Source organism: Desmodus rotundus, chromosome 6, assembly GCF_022682495.2.
Source record: "Desmodus rotundus isolate HL8 chromosome 6, HLdesRot8A.1, whole genome shotgun sequence".
In the NCBI taxonomy this organism is placed as follows: Eukaryota; Metazoa; Chordata; class Mammalia; order Chiroptera; family Phyllostomidae; genus Desmodus; species Desmodus rotundus.
The window spans coordinates 129,028,321-129,049,583 of NC_071392.1; the positions used below are offsets into that span (position 1 = coordinate 129,028,321).

Consider the following 21,263-nt stretch of genomic DNA (forward strand, 5'->3'; position numbering starts at 1 on the left):
GGGGCTGTGGAATAAATGCACCATTGGACAGGATTGGGGTTGGTGGTGATTAAGGGAATCCTAGCTTTAGCTGTAATGAGGGAGCCCTTTGCTTAGTGGTAACTGCTATACACTAGGAAGCCAGTATAATGGTGGAGTTAGTCTTTGCTCTGGGCTCTAGCTGCTTTGTTTCCTCCACAGTGTTCTTAGTATGTCTTTAGCATCTAATTTTCTGACAAGGTCTTTCTGATTCACAACAAGCTTACTCATTATTTTCCTTGGAAAAATAAGCATCTTTAAAGTATTTAAAATACAAGTTTTATTGCAACCTTAGGCAATAAGAACTCAGGTGAATGTGATTCACACACTGGGTCTTAGAGAATCCATCATCAAAATGATTCCAGGGCATTCAGAAGATAAAGAGCCACTGATAAGCTCCCAACTTTTAGCTAATACCACTCAGCCCAACTTGGCACCTCCATGGGGAGCAGGTCAGAATGGCTGCCAGTGCCAAGGTCCCCAGGGTCTCAGCTACGCTGCAGTCACTGCAAGGATCTCCTGCGTTTTATGTTTTTACAAGAGTGAATTCTTATTTTATTCTATTATACAATGGTTCTATGTATCTATATAATTATACTTAAAATATTGAATTATATCTATAATTGACATCTTAATCCATATCTATGCCATACACAGCTATAATCTACATTTATGTTAAACTTATATAACATAACTATATTTATAATTATAATTTTATCTATATAGTTTCTATAGAAATTACATCTACATAATTAAATATTATAATAGCATGCCTAGTCTTATTTTCTAATTAATATGTCATTGTGTCTCTCCTCTGCCAGTGAGTGTTTTACAAGACTGTGATTCTTTACAACAATGCCATCTGGAGGCTCTAGATGACTATGTGGCCGCCCGATAGTTCCAGGAAGGGACTAAGAACTTTGCTGACGGGCCATCTCTTTATCTTCACCCAGAACAATATGTGCACACTGGGGAAAAGAAAAAAATAGTAGGCTCTAGCCGAAATGAGCAACTATAACTGAATAAACACGAATTCTAGTAGAAATTAATGACACAAACACGACTATTGTATACATGACTCAAAATGGTCACTAATTCCAAAACTATTTTAATAACAGAGGTGCCAACGGAACATGGTCATTATTTTTTCTACCATCAACCATCACATCTTGTGTAGGGCTATTCTTTTTCCCTTTCAGCTGTATTTCTATCTGACACTAACCCCAGGGGCCCGGGAACTAATTAAGTGCTTCAGTTTAAAAGACCTTTCCTTCTTACCGGCATTGTGCAGCAGCATGAATGTGAGATGTAAGGGGTGGCAGAATGAGAAAATATTAAAATGGAATTTGATTAAGCAGAGTAAACAATAAGATCAATAGTGACTTGAAGCTAACATCTGTCTCTGAACAAGGCAGGCAGGCTACCTCCAGGTGTGGGCAACAGAGAAGTAAGCTCATACTGCACGCTCCTTTGTCTATGCCAGTTGTGACATCTACTTCTGTTTCAGAGGCAGTGAGACATTTCATAAAAGACAAATAGTGGTGCCTTGGTGTATCCAGGTAGAGAGGAGGAACAAGCCTCCAGCTGTTTAACACTGTGATGTTCCAGCTCCATTTCATTTTGCCTTTAAAAGTAAGCAAGCAAATAAACTGTTCTACACCTACTCCATAAACAGAACATGCACAGCTCTGAAGTCTCCCACCTTCTTCATCTGATGCTATTTCCATAAATAGGAAAGGGTTGAAGAATCTCTATTATGTATTTGTCAAGCCCCTAACACTCTGTAAATGAATATGGGAGCTGGGGAGAAAACAGATGTTACAGTTTTAACGCTAGGACTGCACATGAGGTTGGATGATAATTTGGCTTGATATTAGAATACCAAAAGCCAAAAAAATGGAAGAAGTACCACTGCTGCTATATCTTGGGTAAATAGAAATGGCTTCTGTCCTGGTTAATTTGTGTGTCAACTTGACTGGGCCACAGGATGCCTAGATACCTGCTGAAACATTATTCTAGTATGCCCATGAGAGTATTTTTGGTTGAGATTAACATTTGAGTCAATAGATTGAATAAAGCAGATTGACCTTCCTAATGTATCAGTTGAAGGCCTCAAGAACAAGGGAACTCCTCCTGCCTGACTGCTTTGAGCTGGGGCATCAGTCTTTTCTTGCTTTGGGTCTTGAATGAAAATATGGACTCTTCTTAGGTCTCAAGACTTACAGTTTTCAGATTGGAATTTATACTAACAGTTCTCCTTCAGACCATAGTTATTTGTTACCTGAAAACAGTCTGGTCATTGTCCTCCCTACCTCCTGTTTCCCCTGCTCCCACCCATTCTCTCTACAGTAGTACAATACTCATCCCTCCACTCCTCTGCTTAAAATACTCCATTGGCTCCTCACAGCGCTCTGAATCAGGTCCAAAGTCAGAGAGACAGTTTCAGGATCTGGCTTTTCCTTCCCTGTCTACCACCACAGTAGTTTGATCTTTCTTTCACATGCTTGCATGGGTCTCATCCTTGCCCTATTGAATCAGAATATAGTGGAAGAAGGTTTGAGCATCTGTATTTTCCAAAAAGCTGCTCAAGATAATTTCAGAGATGGATGAGACAGGTTTGGGAACCACTGCTTTGGGAATCATGCCCTCTGATAACCTCAAAGGTGGTTATTCATTTAGTTATGACAGTTCAGTTAGTTCGACTATTCATTTAGTTATGACAGTGGTGAGTAATTACTTATTGTCTCTGCTCCTACAGATCTGTGAGGTTTTTGATTGGTGCATGTAGGACAGGCTCAATCCAAGCATGGGAAGTGTTCCTGAGCATGAACAATGACTGTCATAGTCACTGGATTGCTTTAACAAAGACAGCAAAGACTACGGAGAGACCACCAGACAACACATGCTTCCTCTGAAATTTGAGAGAACGATAGCAGAACCTAAACAGTGTCTTGCCAAAAAAAAAAAAAAAAAAGAAAGAAAAGAAAATCAAACCTGAACTTGATTGACTCTTAATCTAACTACTGGTTTTTCAAAAATTCTGGACTAGAAGAGCATAGTGAATGACACTATGGGGATGCAATTAGCAAAATCCAAAGTGTGAGAATTGAATAGATAAATGACATAGTTTCATTGACAGAGGTTGAGAAAAAAAGAGGGAAGAGAAACCTATAGACTCTAATACTATATAGAGACACATCAACCAAACAATGCCATGTGTGGATATATTTGGGTCTTGATTCAAGCATATTAACTGAAAAAAGTGAAAAAATTGGTGTGGATTGAACACTGACAGAATATTTGTTTACATTGAGAGATTAGTTAATTTGGAGTGTGTGTGTTGGCGTGGAGAGAAGGAGAGAGAATTAATGGCATTGTGATTATGTTTTAAAAAATAAAGTCTTGCATTTTAAGAGATATAATCCTAAAATATTTATGGATAAAATAATGTCTGGTATTTGAAATCATCTCGTGTATGTGTGTGTGTACATGAAACAAGACTGGTCACATGCTGATTAAATGTTAAAGCCGGGTGATGTGGGAGGGTACATTGGGGTTTATTACATTATTCATTCTGGTTTTATATATAGTGTCATAAGAAATAAAGTAGAAAAAGAAGATACAGCTCATTGATTGCTGTATTATGATATCTCAAAGTTCTTTTAATGCACTGAAGTTCAGAAAGCTGGATATGGTTGTATAACCCTTTGCATAGTAGAAATTTGCTAGTACAATAACTGTGTTCTTTGATTCTAAGAATTCTTTTAACACCAGATATTAACCACTCCAACGGATTTAGGCAAAGGCAATTTCTCTTTTGAGCTAGAATGGGCTGCAAAGAACTGCTAAAGATGAGTCACTCAGTAGGAAGGAGAAGTGGGGACATGCCCTTAAATGAAGATGTTCTTCCCTTCTCCTTGGGAAATTCTAACCACATTTTGATGCTAAAGTTAATGTGCTCATGTCCTTTGGGCTCCTTGTACTAACTTGATAGAAGATCATTTCAACTTTTTGTCTGACAAAGAACTGAAGGGAATTTAGTTTCCGTATAGTATAAAGTTAAGTGGCAGAGGAAGGGGCAACTTACATTGAGATTTCTTAAGTGACCCTTGAAAAAATTTTTAGAAATTATACTGTGTAATTAAATGTAATAATGGGTCACTTAGATTACAGGTAATATACAAGATAGAAGAACATTAAGGTCCTTTGAACTAAACATCAGTGTGGAGAGGTCTTTGTAGTAATACGGAAAAGGATCTTTACAACTCTTTGTTGATTATATCAGGATTCCACCTAGCCTATAAGCTATTTTATGGTTACATGTGATTACAAGAGATTTCTTTCTTGGTTTCTGTGTTCAAATGTTTTAATTTGTAAAGAGAGTCTGCTGGGTGACTATTTCATTATTTTGAAGATTCTGAAAAGCATCAATTCATATAGACAGGCATCTGAAAATAAAAATGGTGCTTGGTAAAAACATAAAATAATGATTATCAAATTTTAGAGTAATGAGTGAGCTACTCTTAATGAAATATAAATACATATGCTTAGCAATGGAGAAACTATGTATAAAAAGTATCATCTGTTTAGGGGATTATTACCTTCATTTTAACAGTACTTTAACCTCATACTCGCAAGAAAAATGGGTAATAGTGTCAAACCTACTTACCCACCAATCTATCCATCCATTCTTCTTCCCTCCTTCTGTTTAGCAAAGCAATAAAGGGTCAATGGAAAAATAAGAGAATGTAGGGAGGGCAGAAGTGAAAGTGGAATGAAGAGAGACAAAGAGGAAAGGAAGGAGATTACAATGCCATGGTGACTACATGATGCCTTATTTTTAAATGATTTTTATGAACTATTTTTTAGGAGAAGTTATAGGGTCACAAAAATTGAGAAGAAGGTACAGGAATTTTTCCATATACATCCCTTCGTTCACTGTTAACATCCCACACCAGACTGTTGTATTTGTTATAATCAATGAAGCGACACTGACATATCATATAACCCAAAGTCTGTAGTTTACATGTGTAAGTTTTTGTGTGGACATGTTTTTACCTCATTCGGGTAAATACCAAGGAGTACAACTGCTAAACTGTATGGTAAGAGTGTGTTTAGTCTTGTAAGAAACTTGCAAACTGTCTTCCAAAGTGCCTTTCTCATTTCTGCATTCCCACCAGCAATGAATGAGAATTCTGTTGCTCCACATCCTCACCAGCACTTGTCCCTGGAATTTTGGATCTGGGTCATTCTAATAGGTGTGGAGAAGTACCTCACTGGTATTTTAATTTGCAGTTCCCTAATGGCATATGATGTTGGTGAGTATCTTTTGTATGCTTATTTGCCATCTCTATATGTTCTTTGGTGAGATGTCTGTTCAGGTCTTTTGCCAATTTTTTAATTTTTTAAAATTTTCTTATTGTTGAGCTTTTAAAAGTTCTTTTTATATTCTTAATAAGAGTTCTTTATCAGATGTGTCTTTTGTGAATATCCCCCCCCCCCAGATTATGGTTGGTCGTCTCATTTTCTCATCATTGTCTCTTGTGGAGCAGAAATTTTCAATTTTAATGAAGTCCACCTTATCAATTATTTTTTTCTTGGGTCATATCTTTAATGTTTTATCTAAAAAATCATCACCATACCCAAGGTCATCTAGGTTTTCTCCTCTGTTATCTTCTAGTTTTATAGTTTTACATTTTACATTTAGGTCTATGATCCATTTTGAGTTACTTCTCGTGAAATGTGTAAGTAAGGTCTATATCTAGATTCTCTTCTTTCTTTTTGGTATGTTAATGTCCAGTTGTTTCAACACATCATTTGTTGAAAAGATTATCTTTGCTCCATTGTATTGCCTTTGCTCCTTTGTCAAAGATCAGTGGGCTATGTTTATCTGGGTCTATTTGTGGGCTTCCTATTCTGTTCCATTGATTTGTCTCTTTGTTTAACAATAGCACATTGACTAGATTACTATAGCGTTATACTATGTATTAAAATTGGGTAATACCAGTCCTCCAACTTTGTTCTTTTCTTTTAATACTCCATTAGCTGTTCTTGATCTTTTGCTTTTTTCCCCCCCAAGAGCTGAAACGACATGTTTTGTGTGTGTGTGTTTAAATTTTTATTGTTATTCAATTACAGTGGTCTGCATTTTCTCCCCATCCCTCCACCCCACCTGAGCTGAACCCACCTCCCTCCCCCACTTCCACCCTCCCCCTTGATTTTGTCCATGTGTCCTTTATAGTAGTTCCTATAAACCCCTCTCCCCACTGTCACGTCCCCACTCCCCTCTGGCTGTTGTTAGATTGTTCTTAACTTCAATGTCTCTGGTTATATTTTGTTTGCTTTTTTCTTTTGTTGATTATGTTCCAGTTAAAGGTGAGATCGTATGATATTTGTCCCTCACCATCGGGCTTATTTCACTTAGCATAATGCTCTCCAGTTCCATCCATGCTGTTGCAAAGGGTGTAAGCTCCTTCTTTTGCTTTACTGTATAAAATTTAGAATCAGTTTGTCCATACTCACATAATAATTTGCTGGGATTTTGATTGGGATTGCAATGAATCTATAGATCAAGTTGGGAAAAACTGACATCTTGACAAGATTGAATCTTCCTATCCATGAACATGTAATATCTATTCATTTGTTTAGTTCTTTTTTTTTATTGAGTTTTATAGTTTTCCTCACATAGATCTTATATATATTTGGTAGATTCTACTTACTTAATTTTTGAGGGGACTAATATTAAATAGTACCGTGCTTTTAATTTCAAACTCTACTTGTTCATCGCTGGTATATAAGAAAATGATTGGTGATTATATGTTAATCTTGTATAGTGCAATCTTGAATTCCGGGGAGTTTCTTTGTAAATTATTTTGGATTTTCTACATAGGTATTCATGTCATCTGCAACACAGTTTTATTTTTCCTTTCGAATCAGTGTACTTTTAATTTCCTTTTCTTGTCTTATTGTATTAAATAGGGCTTTAAATGTTTAATTTTAACAGTATACTCTACATCACTATATAGCAACTGCCATATCATTTCTAGTGTTTGCTATGTACCTGGCACCTGTCTAATATTTTGTGTGAATTATCTCACTTAACCCTCACAGTCACTTTATGAATTGGGCATTGTTATTATCCCCATTTTTAGAGGAGGAAACTGATTCACTGAGAGGTTAAGTAACTTGTCCAAGGGCACCAGGTCAGTAAATAGCACAGCAAAGATTCATTATCAGGTCTGCTGGACTCTATAGTGTATGTTTGTAACCATTATCCTATATTAATTGAGGACGTATTATGGGCTATATCTTCTATTAGGTGTTTTTATACGCCATCCTCATTTGATCCCCTCAGCATCTCTGAAACTTAGTTTTTCTTATCCCTATTTTACGCTGATAATAATGAAGTTCAGAGTGGGTAACTTGCCCAAAGGCATACTGTGAAGTGGCAAATCTAGCATTTGAACCCACGTTTAAGTACATGCTCTCATTTAAAAATGTTTAGTATCAGAACAAATATGTGCTACCTGCTATTCAACACAGCTTTAAATGGTTGTTCACCAAACATTTATTAAGGACCCATTAAGGTCCAGATACCATTCTAGGCACTGAGGAAACAGAGATGAACAAGACAGCTGAAATACCTGTCCTCATAGAACTTATCTTTTAGTAAAATATAAAACACTTAAAAAAAACAAAACCAACCAACCAACAAACAAATAATTCTTTCCAACAAATTCTAAGTGCTTTAACCAAGAAATAATAGGGGCATCCTGGGGGCAGTCATGGGGTAGGACTGCTTCCCCTTGGGGGCAGGTCTCGGAGCAGACTATATTTGAGCTGAGGGCAGTGCACCAAGCTCAGAGATGTGTCAGCTGACTTAAATTACAATCAACAAAGTAATGAAGATCCTGGTTGCCAGCTTAGAGTTTTAGGTTGGGAGCACAATGATGGAGAATATTTTTTCCACTTTCCTGTGCATTGAGTGCCGGAGTTGTTAGCCATTACCCCACAGAGGATGCCATTTTGGAACAAAGAAGGTGGCGAAACGGCAGAGAGCAAAACTGTCTGAAGACATAGGGTGGGTGCTCCCCTTCCCCCTCCAGGCTTCCATGTGGGTTTGGCAGTTGTTACTCTCCTTGGAAACATTCGTTTTGATTTTGGTTTCTTCTTAAACCAGTAAACTGCTCATGAAAACCAAAGTGGGATGTTCCCTTCAGTTGGAGACTCACACTCTTTGATGTGCTCATAAAGCACCAAGTTACATCGATGCTGTAAGAATTTTTGTTGTATAAAGTGATTTTTTACTGGCAGTTTGTTTCTAGGGTTCATTCTTTCTCATACTTCCTGTTCCCCCTTTATGACATTGCTTCCTTCCATATAGTATGTAGCTTTCTCATGTTAATTCCAACAATTTCACAAAGTAGATAATTATTTCTGCCATTTAATAAGTAAGATGCTGAAGTTCAGGGAGGGAAACAACTTGCTAAGGTCACACAGACACTGGTATGTCATAGAGTGGAGTTCCAAACTCAGGTCTTACTCTAGAACCTTCCACATTGTTCCAGTAGCACACCGAGTTTCCTCTCTCCTTCCCGAATTCAGCCCAAGGATCACAGCATTTTCAGCTCCTCTGACTCCATGAAGCACCAAGATGGATGAGCCCCCAAACTCCAGCTCAATCTCCTCACTCAACTCCTCTAACACTTCTATAGTCACCTACTCCCTTCGAAAATGCTTTGCTACTGACAATGGTGAATATGGACTAATACAAATAACTAGATAACCTAAATGTACACATAAATATAAATAACCAGATAACCAGAAACAACATAAGTGAAGAAGAAAATGTTTCCTTCTTCTTAAGGTATTTAAGGTGAGGTATTTCTTAAATCTCTGCATGTTTGATAATGGTTCTATACCATTATCTATTTTGTCACATCTGCAGAGAGTAGATAGAATGTTAAACTAAGCACAGAACTGCTAGGTAAATTTCATACAGCCAAATGAATGAAAAAATTCAAAGACTTTTAACTCCCAAAATTAACTTTGAAACTGAAAGGTCTCAAACAGTAAAATGTATAAACCAAATGATTCTATTGTTGTAGATTTAAGGTTTGAAAGTAACATAAAGATAAAGTAGAATGAGACACTTGTTAGAAAAGCTACACTGTGTGTTATAGGAACCATAAGTCAGAAAAGTAACTCCTGGCAGGGGTAGGGGGCAGTCATGGAAGAGATATCAACATAGGCAGCTTATACTAATACCTATATTTGCCAGATAAGACATTTGATCTATTAAGACTTTATTTTGAAGACAACTCTTCATTTCATTTATTTCATTGTTCCCATGTAAAGAATACCACCTATAAATTCTGAGCATCCATTTACTTTAAGAAAAAGGAAAAAAATAGCTTTATTGTGGAAAAAAAAAAAGGGGGAATAAAAAGCAGCTGGGAGCTGTCCTGGTACTTGAAGCTAAGCTACAGTGTTTTCCTGCCAACCTTAAACAATTTCAAAGAATAGCCCACACCAAGCAAGGCTACTCTGTGACTGTGAAGAAGCATGACAAAAAAAAAAAAAAGCAAAAAAAAACCTCACTAAATAATCAAGTCTTAACACAGACAAAAACATGAATACGGCATAAACCATGACTATGACCAAATACCCCCTATTCTGGCTAACATGGGGCACTGCTACTTTTTTTTAATCAGTCATAGTTTTAACCTTATTGTATTCTTTTTGCCTTCTAGACAAGATTAAAATACCCAATCACAGAACTAGTCCAACATCCAGTCCAGAGCAAGCCCAGGTTCTCTGTAACACCTTGCTGAGATGACCCTATGATTCCCATGGTATGTGGTTCTCCCTTCATGAGTCAATAAATCTAACAGTGTTAAAAAAATTAGGTGTATTCCTGGGATTTTCCTGACAGGCGATGATACTTTTCTGTTTGTTCCCAGGCAGAAGCTCGGGGGAGCTGGGGACTCCATAGTGGACAGTCCTACAGTCAATGACCAGGGATCCATGCAAAGGTAATTAACCAGCTGTGAATAATAGCTCCACAAATGCAGAGGAGCTGTGCTCGCTTCATAATGATACTATGCCTCTAATCTTGGCCACCATGGACAAAAGCTCAATCTTGCTAAAATTATCAGAAAGCATTTCTGCTTTCCAAATTACAATTTTACAGGTGAATAAAAAGCTGGTACTAGAGCAAGAGATCCCTCGTATCTTCCAGAAATCACCATGAATAAGAATACTTACATAATGTTAGTGTCTTTGCCCTCAGAAATTGATGTGCCCAACTGAGAAACTCACATTGTTCCACTTTGCCTGTGGGTGGGTGGTGCTCTTTGCCTTTCCTTGATTCTTACAGCTCCCTGGCTGCTATTGTTGGCACCACCCCCACTACTACCATCTTTACTATCACCAGCTTACCACCTAACATTTTTGAGTGATTTTTCTCTGTGCATGGTCTCATTTAATCCTCAGGTCAACTCCAGGAGGTGGTGGTATTGCCGTTCCTCATTTTACAGGTAAGGAAACTGAAGCAGTGGTAGTAAATAATTGGAAAGGAGAAGAACCAGAATTTAAGATCAGAATGATGCTCCAAGGCCCACACTCTTACCTACCACATTCCTTTTTATCCTCTTTAATAATGTTTTAGCTCTTTGATGAAAATGGGGAAGAGAGAAAGAGGTGGCCTAGGGTTGCTGCGTGCTCTAGTACCTTCAAGAAAACTTCCTAGAAATTTCTCAGGTTCAGTAATTTCAGTTATTTCAGATAGGAAATAAATTTGCATAGAAATAATGTGACACTGAGCATAAAGATAGGCTTTAAAAATAAACAAAGTCATAAGCAATTGAGATTCAGAACCTCCGATATAAGGGACGTCACACCTGGGAAGTGTTGCTGTCATAATCCTCTGACCACCTGAGGGCAGGATCTGCCCACAACACACACACTTAACACCGAACTGGTTCCAGCCAATGACAGCGGCAGCAACAGGAAGACCTGCCCACATTAGAAATCTTCAAATATTCTATGGCGTGAATCTTTGATTTGAGCATGAGATGCAAATCGGAACAGGCCAGATTGTGGAAGAGCTGGCTCCAGGTATAAAGTTGGTTTGATGACTTTGTTTGGGTGGAGCTGATGCAAGTTTATCAATAAGAGCGCTGGAGGCCCGGTTTATACTCCTTCATTTACCATCATCTTGTTCTCACTCGCTCCTGCCTTTTATGGTGCAGCGAGCGCAACGCTACCGTCCTCGGGTCTCCACCCTGGACCACCACCACCACCACACATACAACTAATATTCCTCTCTTTAAAGTAAGAAAATTAATCTCCACGATATCTCGTGAGAGTTGGAAATTTCTGCTACTACCTATCATTTTTACAATCACTATTTTAACAGATTTAACTTGGAAAGTCCAAACGTGGTGTCTGTGTCTTTAACGTGAAACCATTTTATACTGTTTGGTGAAAAGATCAAACATAAGGTCAAAATCCTGGAAATATTTTAATAGTGAGGAAGACTAAAACAACTGAATGCTTAAAATACTGCTTTATATAGCTGACGCAAGGTGAGGAGGCTTATAATGTTGCACTTCTGGATTTTAAAAACTGTCAGAGAGCTACTATAAAGGACACATGGACAAAATCAAGGGGGAGGGTGGGGGTGGGGGAGGGAGGTAGGTTTGGCTGGGATGGGGTGGGGGGATGGGGAGAAAATGCAGACAACTGTAACTGAATAACAATAAAAATTAAAAAAAAAACTGTCAGAGAATTCCTTTTGAGCATATAGTATGTATACCAGTGTGTATCAGTGCAAATGTGTTCTAGTGAAAACCACCTTTCTGTATGTGTTTATGTATTAAGTTTTACCTCTGGATAATTTCATACAGGAGTTAAAACATTTTCTTCGAGAGAAATCAATGTCTATTTATATTCCATATAATGCCTAGTATTATCTTCAGCATGTCTTAGGAATTAAAGACATGTACAATGAATTAAATCAAATAGGAAGCTCAGGGAAAGTAATTTTGTTAATTTTCACATAAAATTGTGAAGCTGAATTATGCTTTCTCCTCGAAAAAACCATAATATTCTAAAATTGTCAATATTAGATGAGATACATTTAATTTAAAGTGTAAGTGCCTATTTCCATGAGGTGTAGAATCATTGTACGAAGGCCAATGCCACAGGCAAATAACAGTCACAGACAATAGAAAGGATCCTTGCATGGATACAGCCATTAACATAGGGCTGAGTTCATCAACAGTTGACAGCTAAGTGATTAGGTAGGAGATACTGAAAGAACAAACAAGGCACCAGGAATGAAAGACAGCCCTGAACTCTGCTCTGACGCCGGAAGCTGGAATAGAAGGACGTAAGTCACTCAAAGCTGTGCTCACAGACACACAGTACAAAAAACACCCAATCTGCTGTGGCACAGCTAGGTAGCTAGGAATGACAACGGTCTATTTTCTGTTGTTTGTAAACTTGTTTTTATATACTATTATTCTCCCTGTTTTCATTGTAGATAAGTCTAGATCACTGAGGCAGGTGAGGGTTAGGTAAAGAAAACCATCACTAGTTCTGTTGTTATTAAATTTCTTGCATGATACAATCAAACCATTAAGAAAATTTGAACAGCAGGCTCACCATGATAATCCTTCCCTTGCAGGCAAATTCTTCAGTTGGATAATAGGGTCATCCCATCTTACAGGATGACTTTTAGAAGCTTGCAGTGACCCATCCAGAATTCAGTCTTAGGAGTTCCAGGACCTCTTCAAATGTGTAACTTTATGGTTTAACTTAAATGCCTGCTTATAAGCATGGCCACACCCTGAAACGTGTCTGTCCTCAGAGCAGTTCTGTACTGAGGTTCTCAAAACTCTACAATGCCCCTCACAGCTTGCAATCTCTGAGTCTTCTGTTTCTCCATGTCCCTCACTTCTCCCCTTTGGCTCTCACTGGAATCTCCAGCCTCTGGAAGTTTTCCTAATCCCTGGTTCACCGGCATGAGGTGGACCTCATGGCTATCACTGGGAATGAGGATAATACTTAATTTTTATGTAGCACTTCACAATTCAGAAATGACTATCGTAGGCCTTCTCTTAGTTGATTTCACCTGCAAAAGGTCTTATTATTATTCCTCTTAAAGAAGCAGCAAAGGGGACTTTAAGAGGCCCCCTGAAAGCTTGCTGACACATTGTAGTGAGCTATTTGTAACCTTAAACTGTCTTGCCTAAATGCTGACAGTGGCAGGAGAGCAGCCAACAATTTAGGACTGCTTGTGACCTGTGACCGTGCCTCAGCACACACACTCAGCACACTAGATCCCAACTAAGTGAGCAATTCTATCCTGAAAAGAAACACATATTATCTGTAATATATAAAGTGGCCCACAATGTGTATTGGCAGGGAGGTCTTCAGAAAAACAAGTTATCTTGAACCAAAGTTCTACATGTAGCTGTCTCAGAAGACTAAGTTAAAGTCAATTTTTAAAAAAACACCTAACCATGACTAAAATAGGTATGTGTCTTTTTGCTTCCAATTATCTTGAAAAAGTAATGATGCAATACTATCTTCAGTTAATTAATTCAAGTTTTTTTTCAGCAAACTTCATACCTTCATCCTTTCTTCATACCATCTGTCTATGGTGAATATTTAGTTCTCACCCACAACCTGCTTCCTAACCCTCAGAATAAAAGTAGCTCGTTAAAAACCAGAAAAATGTTTGGCTAACCTACAGGGGGATAAGGACCTATTTTAAATAAATTGATATCATTACTTTATAATCTACTGCTGCCATCTTCTGTGTCAATGAAGCAGCACCTTCACATTCATGGAACAAGGTAATAGTGTTTAACAGGATCAGTTCCCACTGGTCAAACAGATGCAAATTTTCTATACACAGGGAAAGAAAAGCTTTATTCTGTTACCTCTAAGTGACTCCGCCTCTCAGCAATAACACGTTCATCTTTGTTTCCAAATAGTTTCTTTGGAGGGAATTCAAGGGTAGCAAGCTGAAACACATATTTTACAAGAGATGCATTAATATCACACCTGTGATCTCTGGGCCATTATTAACCTACTACATGGAATGTCTCTCATGGGGTGAAAAGATGGTAGGCCCTGCCTTGCTTTGCCACCAATCAGCTGTGTGACCTTGAACAGATCAGGCAAGGATCCACAACGGTCAGATGAGAAGGCAGGCAATGGGAACTCAGAGAAAGGACAGACACGAGTCTCAATTTTTTGTTTCAGACAATATTAGACTCTTTGCCAAATGATGTTTCACAACTTTTACTTTCAAAATACAAGTTTGTTCTTCTTTTTGCCTCCTTCTTATACCAGAACTGTTATTTTTGTGTTGAGATGAGAATTGGGAAACTCAACTTGCATAACCACCTAAACATTTTGTACAATAGTTCTAAGACCTTTGCTAAGGTTCCTTAAACATTCCATACAACCTTTTTCAACCACCACTGCAAATGAAGCCTGTCCCTGTAAAAAGAGGACTTCTCTTCAAACCTTTTCACCTCGTTTTCTAAAGAATAAAGGTTCAGGATTTGTTTTAGCCACGTCTTATGATTTCACAGTTATTTTCCTTATGCTTTTCTTCTTGGCAGTATAAGAATCATAATAAAAAGATAAGTTTTATTTTAGACTCCAAGGCAAGAATGAGCCTGCAATCTGGTAAAACCCTGACAAGTCAGTGTTGCTTTGGCTGAATGAGTGCTCAACGTCACTGCTGGTGTTGATGGAATCCAACATTTTCTTCCTTCCTCACCTTATGAGGTTCAGACAAATTGAGAGTCCAATGAACCATTATCGAGAAAAAATTAACAACCTTTCTCCCACATGATAGGTCCACAATATGCCACAAAATTCCTATTTTATACATATGCAGATCCCCTTGTACATTTAAATTTATATTGCCACAGTAGGAGTCAAAAATTAAGAACTAGCATCTGTACATACAGTACCGTATTTTTTGGACTATAAGATGCACTTTCCCCATCCAAATTTGGGAGGGAAGGGGGGAGTCCGTCTTATAGTCCAAATGTAGCTTACCTGGCTCGTGGAGGGGGGTGGGGTGTGTGGCAAGTGGGGTGGGGTCACAGGAGGCAGGAGCAGGACCACATTTTTTTGCTTCAAAAATTTTTTTCCTATTTTCCTCCTCTAAAACCTAGGTGCGTCTTACGGTCTGGTGTGTCATATAGTCCGAAAAATATGGTACTTTAAAAACAGTATTAAAGTAGAATATACATACCGAAAATGCACATATCCTAAGTGAATATAACTTGGTGAATTTTCAACATCTCAACACACTGTAACCACCCATATGGAGAAACAGAACATACCCAGCACCCTCAGGAAGTCCCACGTGCTCCCTCCCACCCCATAAAAAGATTGACTTCTAACAGCTTAGTTTAGTTTTTCCTATTTTTGAACTTCAGGTAATGGTAAATTACATGAAGTAAAATGCTGGGTCATGTGGTATGCAAGTGTTTGCATTTGAAATTATTAAATGGTTTTCCACAGCGGTTTTACTAAGGGACGCTCCCACCAGCAGTGACTGAGAGATCACACCAGATCCTCACCTACACTTGGAACTGCGGTCTTTTTCATCTTAGCAGTTCTGGTGGGTATGCAGTGATTTCTACTGTGGCTCCGATTGGCTTTACTCTAATGACTAATGATGTTGAGCATCTTTTCACATGCTCAATGATCATGTGTTTAGTTATTCTGAGGAAATGTCTATTCAATTCTTGCCCATTTTTTATTAGGGTAATCTGCCTTTTTCTTATTAAGATTCATTCTTCCTTTTAACTCTGCTCAGTGTCTTTGATTACTTTATAGTCCTTTTTTAAAGTTAACTGAAGTCAGGCAGATGCTTGCTTCTTTCATACTCTGAGGCTATTTCTACCAAAGCAGAAAAACCTTGTGTGGCAGGGTATATAGAGCCTCTAATCCTTTTCTTACCAATGTTCCAATTTCATTACTGGCATTCAACTTTAAAACCAGTGCGAGGTAAAGTAAAAGGCCATGGGTACTGAGGTAAGACAGACCTACGGTGGTTTGAATCTTGGACTGACTGCTGACTAGTTAACTACATATGTTTCTCTGAGCCTGACTATTCTCTGCTGAAAATAAGGCAGACAATAATACAAAACTTCACCAGGTTTCTGTGAAGATTTAGTGAAGCAATGTCAAATGGACCTTAGCTCCTATTATTTGTCAGAGATCTGGTAATGACTAAGAAAGCAGCATGCCGTATTTTCTTGTATCCTCTCCCCATCCCTGGAATGGTGATGTGGCTTCAGGGAGCAGAGTTTTCTGGAACCCTGGCCTCACGGGCACAAACACACTTTCCATATATTGCAGCTTAGAGAAGACAGGTAGGCCAGAGCTTGTCGTTTAGGCTTCATCCAGCCTCAATTTCATCCTGTACAAATGTTTCCCCACCTTGATGCAGTGATGCTAAAAGCTTGGCAAGTGTGCTTTCACATTGGTTGTTTTGTCATTTTCTTATGTGGCTTATGAGGTGATGTAGTTTCTGTTGGGGGAACTTTATAGTCACACTTGCACGCTCCATCAGAAATGGTGCACTAAAAGGACTTCAGGAAGCTGAACTGGGTGGGTACCAAGCATTTAAATATCCTCATAGTAGACAGTAGTATTGCATTCTGAGATGAAGGCTAATATTTTATGCTATTAATATTCACCCTGTGAAATAACTATGTAAAAATTATGTGTAATACTGTTGTTTACATTTTAGGAAGGAGAGGGCAACTTTAAATGGCTTTTAGGCACATAGGACTCCAATATTCAACCATCTAACTTTAGAAATGAACACAGGTCCAGAGTTAAGTGACTTAGAAAGGTTCAAAGTCATGGATGGCAGGGTAGACTCCAGACGAGGAATCAGAACTAACTCCAGGTAAAGGATGTCTGCTATGTATGGAAGAGCCTCTTCTGAAGTGCTTGGGATCAGGAATCAGATCAAAGCATCTGAAAAATGATACAGAGCTGCTAGGCGTGATCAACAATCCAACAAGAGCTGTCAGTGGAACCTCACTGAGGACCTGTACCCAACAAGAGAGTGACAGGGGTCAGCAACAGCAGCAGGAATAACAGGAAAAGGGATGAGCCCGGAGGCAGGCTCCCAGAAATCCCTCTTAGGACACATAAGATTAGTTAGTTCCTATCACCTTATACTTCCCATAATAAAAGAAAACAATAATGGTGGATATCCTTATATATAGTTGTACAGTTGAAGCAAGAGTGAAAAAAATGGGGCAAGTTGCAATGTGACCCATGATAGAAATGCATGCTACCGAGTGCACGTCCTAGTGGTGGGGACACGAACAAACTGAAATAGAAGGGCAAGGCCACGAGGCCTCCATCAAAGTAACTGTACTTACGTTGGAAACAGCTTTCCAACTCCCCTTTCTGACAGAATGGAAACTACCTCCATTTCTCCTTTTTAAAGATTCTTAAGAGTGCTATTTAGGCCTTGCTATCTATCAGCTCTTAAAATGAACAAAATGAAATTTCCAACTTTGTAAGTTAAAAATGGTTGAATATCAGTGATTTCATCTGCTTAAACCCTGTATCAAACGTAGACATTTTTAAGAAACCACCAGGGCAAAGATATATTTCTACCTGCTTTACCTGAAAAGTATAAATATTCTCATTTGATAGATTATCAGTTGGTTATATCTAAACCAATATTTGTTCAAAAGAACATTTATTAGAAAGCATTTAAAAATAACAACTAAAAATAACAAATTAAAAAATATATCTAATAGTGGAAGTTTGTAGTTGAGGAGCTGGGACTGCAGGAGAGGTGGCACAGGAAACCATCTAGGGACGAATAGTTGTTGACATAGCACAGAGTCACTCTCAGCCCTCTGACTCGGCCCATCTTCCAGAAAGAAAAGACCATCATAGTCTTTACCTGGTTTAGAGCAAAGAGGGCAGGAACTGCTGCTACATTCTTGAAATAGTAATATTATAAAAATTCTTAAAGAGTTTAGAAACCTGACATAGAAAGAGGCCTGAACTTTTTTCTCCCCACAAATGCAAAGCAACTGCTTCATTTACTTTAAATAGACAGCAAAAAACAATCCTCTGCAAGTTTCCAATCTGGATTGTGAATAATTTGAACTATAAAAATATTTTTTTTCAAATGGGCAATTTGCCAAGATCAGAAGGACCAATGGTCAGGACAAATAATGTGTTTACAGAGTCAAAATAAAAAAAAAATCTCTTCCATTTTGTTTAAAGTGTTCCTGTCTGAAAAGTACTATTTGCAACAAATTATGGACACAAGAGGCTCCCAGAGAGGGTGTTGCAGGACTGCCACTACCTTCTCCACTCATGTCCTACAGACTCCCACATCTTCCATGTAACTGCTTGGCTACTTTCTCAAGTGAACTGAAATTTTAAAATCAATTATATTACCTGGATATTTTCATTTCTTCTCAAATTCTTTATATTTACAAATTTTCATTTTTGTGGCCTCATTTTTTTAATCTAGCAGATGGTCTAGATTTGACTTCCATGAGATGTACTGACAGGCACAGTGAATTGCCATCTGTGGGTGGAGAATAGCCTCCTCTTTGATTTCCTTTGTAACCTCTGACAAAGGATATACACTGCCCTACATTTCTAAAAATTAAAGTTCCTGAAGTTCTATATTCTTCACAATAAATAAATTCTAAAGGGGCTCAGGTAAATATTTCTGATTCATATAAAGTTATCAAGATACTTGGCATTCATAAATGAGAACAATAATTTCTTTCTTTCTCTAAGATTTCATTCTCATAAAGAGCAAGCATCATACTTCCCCTTATAGCATTTGTCACATGTTGAAAAAATGTGATTCCAACAAAATAATCTTTCTACAAACCATAAAAATGGATGGAACAGCTCTGCCTAAAGATGATAGAGCTTTCTTTTCTTTCTCCCTTCATCTCCTTCAAAAGCACCAAAACAACAAAAGAGATGAAAAGCAAAGGGAACACCATCTCCAAAGTAGGAAATTGCTGCGGCCCCACATCACAGGCCAGGCAGCACCCAGGGAGGGCACCACGGGGACGGGATGAGATGGAGGCTTCTGAAAGCCTTGCTCACCTCACCTCCAGACCATAGCACCATGAGCCCAGGAGTTGTCCACTAAATTCAGCCTGTAGACTCTGAGGCCTTCCACTATGTTGTAATTAAAGATATTAAATCTGGGGACAAGGAAAATATAAGGACACCCTCAGCCGTAGGAGGAGGCTGTGATAGGAAGGACTCAGAGGAGCTCACGGTGTTAGAGGGAGAAAAGGCCAGAGGGCAACTATTGGCTTTAGAGCCACAGCCAGTAGTCCCACAGCCCTTTGGGCACCAAAAAATAAGAAAGAATGTGTCTCAAAATGAAGAAAACAAATGGTGGAGAAAAATTCAGAAAAATTCCAGGTAGAAGTTGAGGTATGTAGCAGCTTGCTGACTTTCTCCTCCCCAGTATCTGTCCCCTCCTTGGCCCCATGCCACACTGGTGTTTTCTCCCAACAACTAGTCCTCTTCACTTAAAGATGAAAAATAATAAGCAGCAACCCAAACTGGAACTTGAATAAAAAAGGTGTGGAGAGGAGAGCTGAATGAAACATAAGTAAAAGGCAGAAAAAGCACATGTATCATAAGAAAGACTGGTCAAAGACAGCCAGAAATAATTCAGACAAAAAATTATTCATAGTCTTGTAGAAATCACAAAAAATATTTCCAAAAAAGAGCCAAAATAAAAAGTGATACACAGGTTGAAAGAAGAAGGTACAAGGGGAAAAGGGGGTATGAAAGTGAGTTAGCTCTTAGAGAAATGGCTGATTCTAGCATTGGCACCGGAACATATAAAATAAGCCTGAAGCAACTACAGTGCCAGAAGTAAGGAAGTGTTCAAAACCAAAAGTGCCATGATGGGAATGTTACAAAGGAACACAGGTGACCACCCAAAGAGCTCCTAATAGCCAACCTATAACAATTTCAAAAACAAAGTTAAAGAATTATAATATTGGCCTATAAACCAAAACACAATGATTGGATAAACAACTGAATAAATAAAGAAATGAGGAAGGACAGACAAGCCTCCCGTGCAGAAAAATTCCAAATAAGTTATGAAGACACTTTGCCCTCAAGGAAATAGAACACATCTCCCTGTTACTAAAATGTGTGCTGTGCACAGTGACTGCCTCCAAAGAACACAGTATAGAAAGGCAGAAACCTGAAGAACCCTGAGCCCAATGATCAAGGTCAGTGTGGACAGTGGTAAGTCATACTGCTGTGCACGTATCCTTTACATGATGTGCTGAGAATGGCACTTTACTTACCTCTGTGGTCCTCCTTCCCCAAACCCATAATCCTAATCTAATTGTAAGGAAAACATCAGACAAATCCCAATTGAAGAAATTCTATAAAATACCTGATCAGCATTCCTCAAAACTGTCAAAGTCATCAAAAACAAGGAAAGCATGGGAAACTGTGCCAGTCAAGAGGAGGCCAAGGAAGCTAAGGCTAAGGACATAATGACTAAACGTAATGGTGTGCCTTGAATGGGAACTTGGAATAAAACACATCAGGTAAAAACTAAGGAAATCTAAAATATATACTTTAGTTAATAATAATGTATCAATAGTGGTTCACAATAATGTAGCAATCATTGTGACAAATGTACACACTAACATAAGTTGCTATTAAGAATAGCGGAAACTGGGTATTGGGTATGTGAATACTCTCTGAGCTAATGTCACTTTTTTTTTTTTCTGTAAATCTAAAACTATTGAAGTAGAACTTCTGGTTTCTGACCAGATACTTAAGGACCTTAGAAGCCACCACTCCTGTACTCACAACAGCAACACAGAAAGCTGAACAAACTAAAAATCAAGAACTCTTCCTAGATCCATCAGGGAATTGAGGTCACAGAGTAAACTACTATCCTAACACTAAAGAGGCAGACACAAGGAGGCAGAAAATCACAGCTCAGCAGGTGAAGAAGACCAAGCCGGAACCAATATTGGTAGGAAGGCTTTGAAGTGTAATTGATGAACTGCTAGAAGCTCACTGTGGACAAGTATGAGGGTTAAAAGCTGCGGGAGGGTAGCACTGGAGGGTGTTGGGGGTGTCTCCACACTTTCATGAGTTTTACCTCCAGAGTCGCACGAGATTCTCATTGTGAAGATGGGAGAGAA

General features: G+C 38.4%; 1 protein-coding gene across 2 annotated transcripts in view; it reads right to left on the minus strand.

Moving 5' to 3' along the window:
- KIF16B (kinesin family member 16B) overlaps window positions 1–21,263 on the minus strand; it is a 301,049-nt gene that overhangs the window by 17,579 nt on the left and 262,207 nt on the right. For both annotated transcript variants that reach the window (XM_024559335.3, XM_053926360.2), the window contains one exon: window positions 13,971–14,054. In XM_024559335.3, the coding sequence (XP_024415103.2) occupies window positions 13,971–14,054 (84 nt within the window). The remainder of the gene's footprint in view (window positions 1–13,970; window positions 14,055–21,263) is intronic.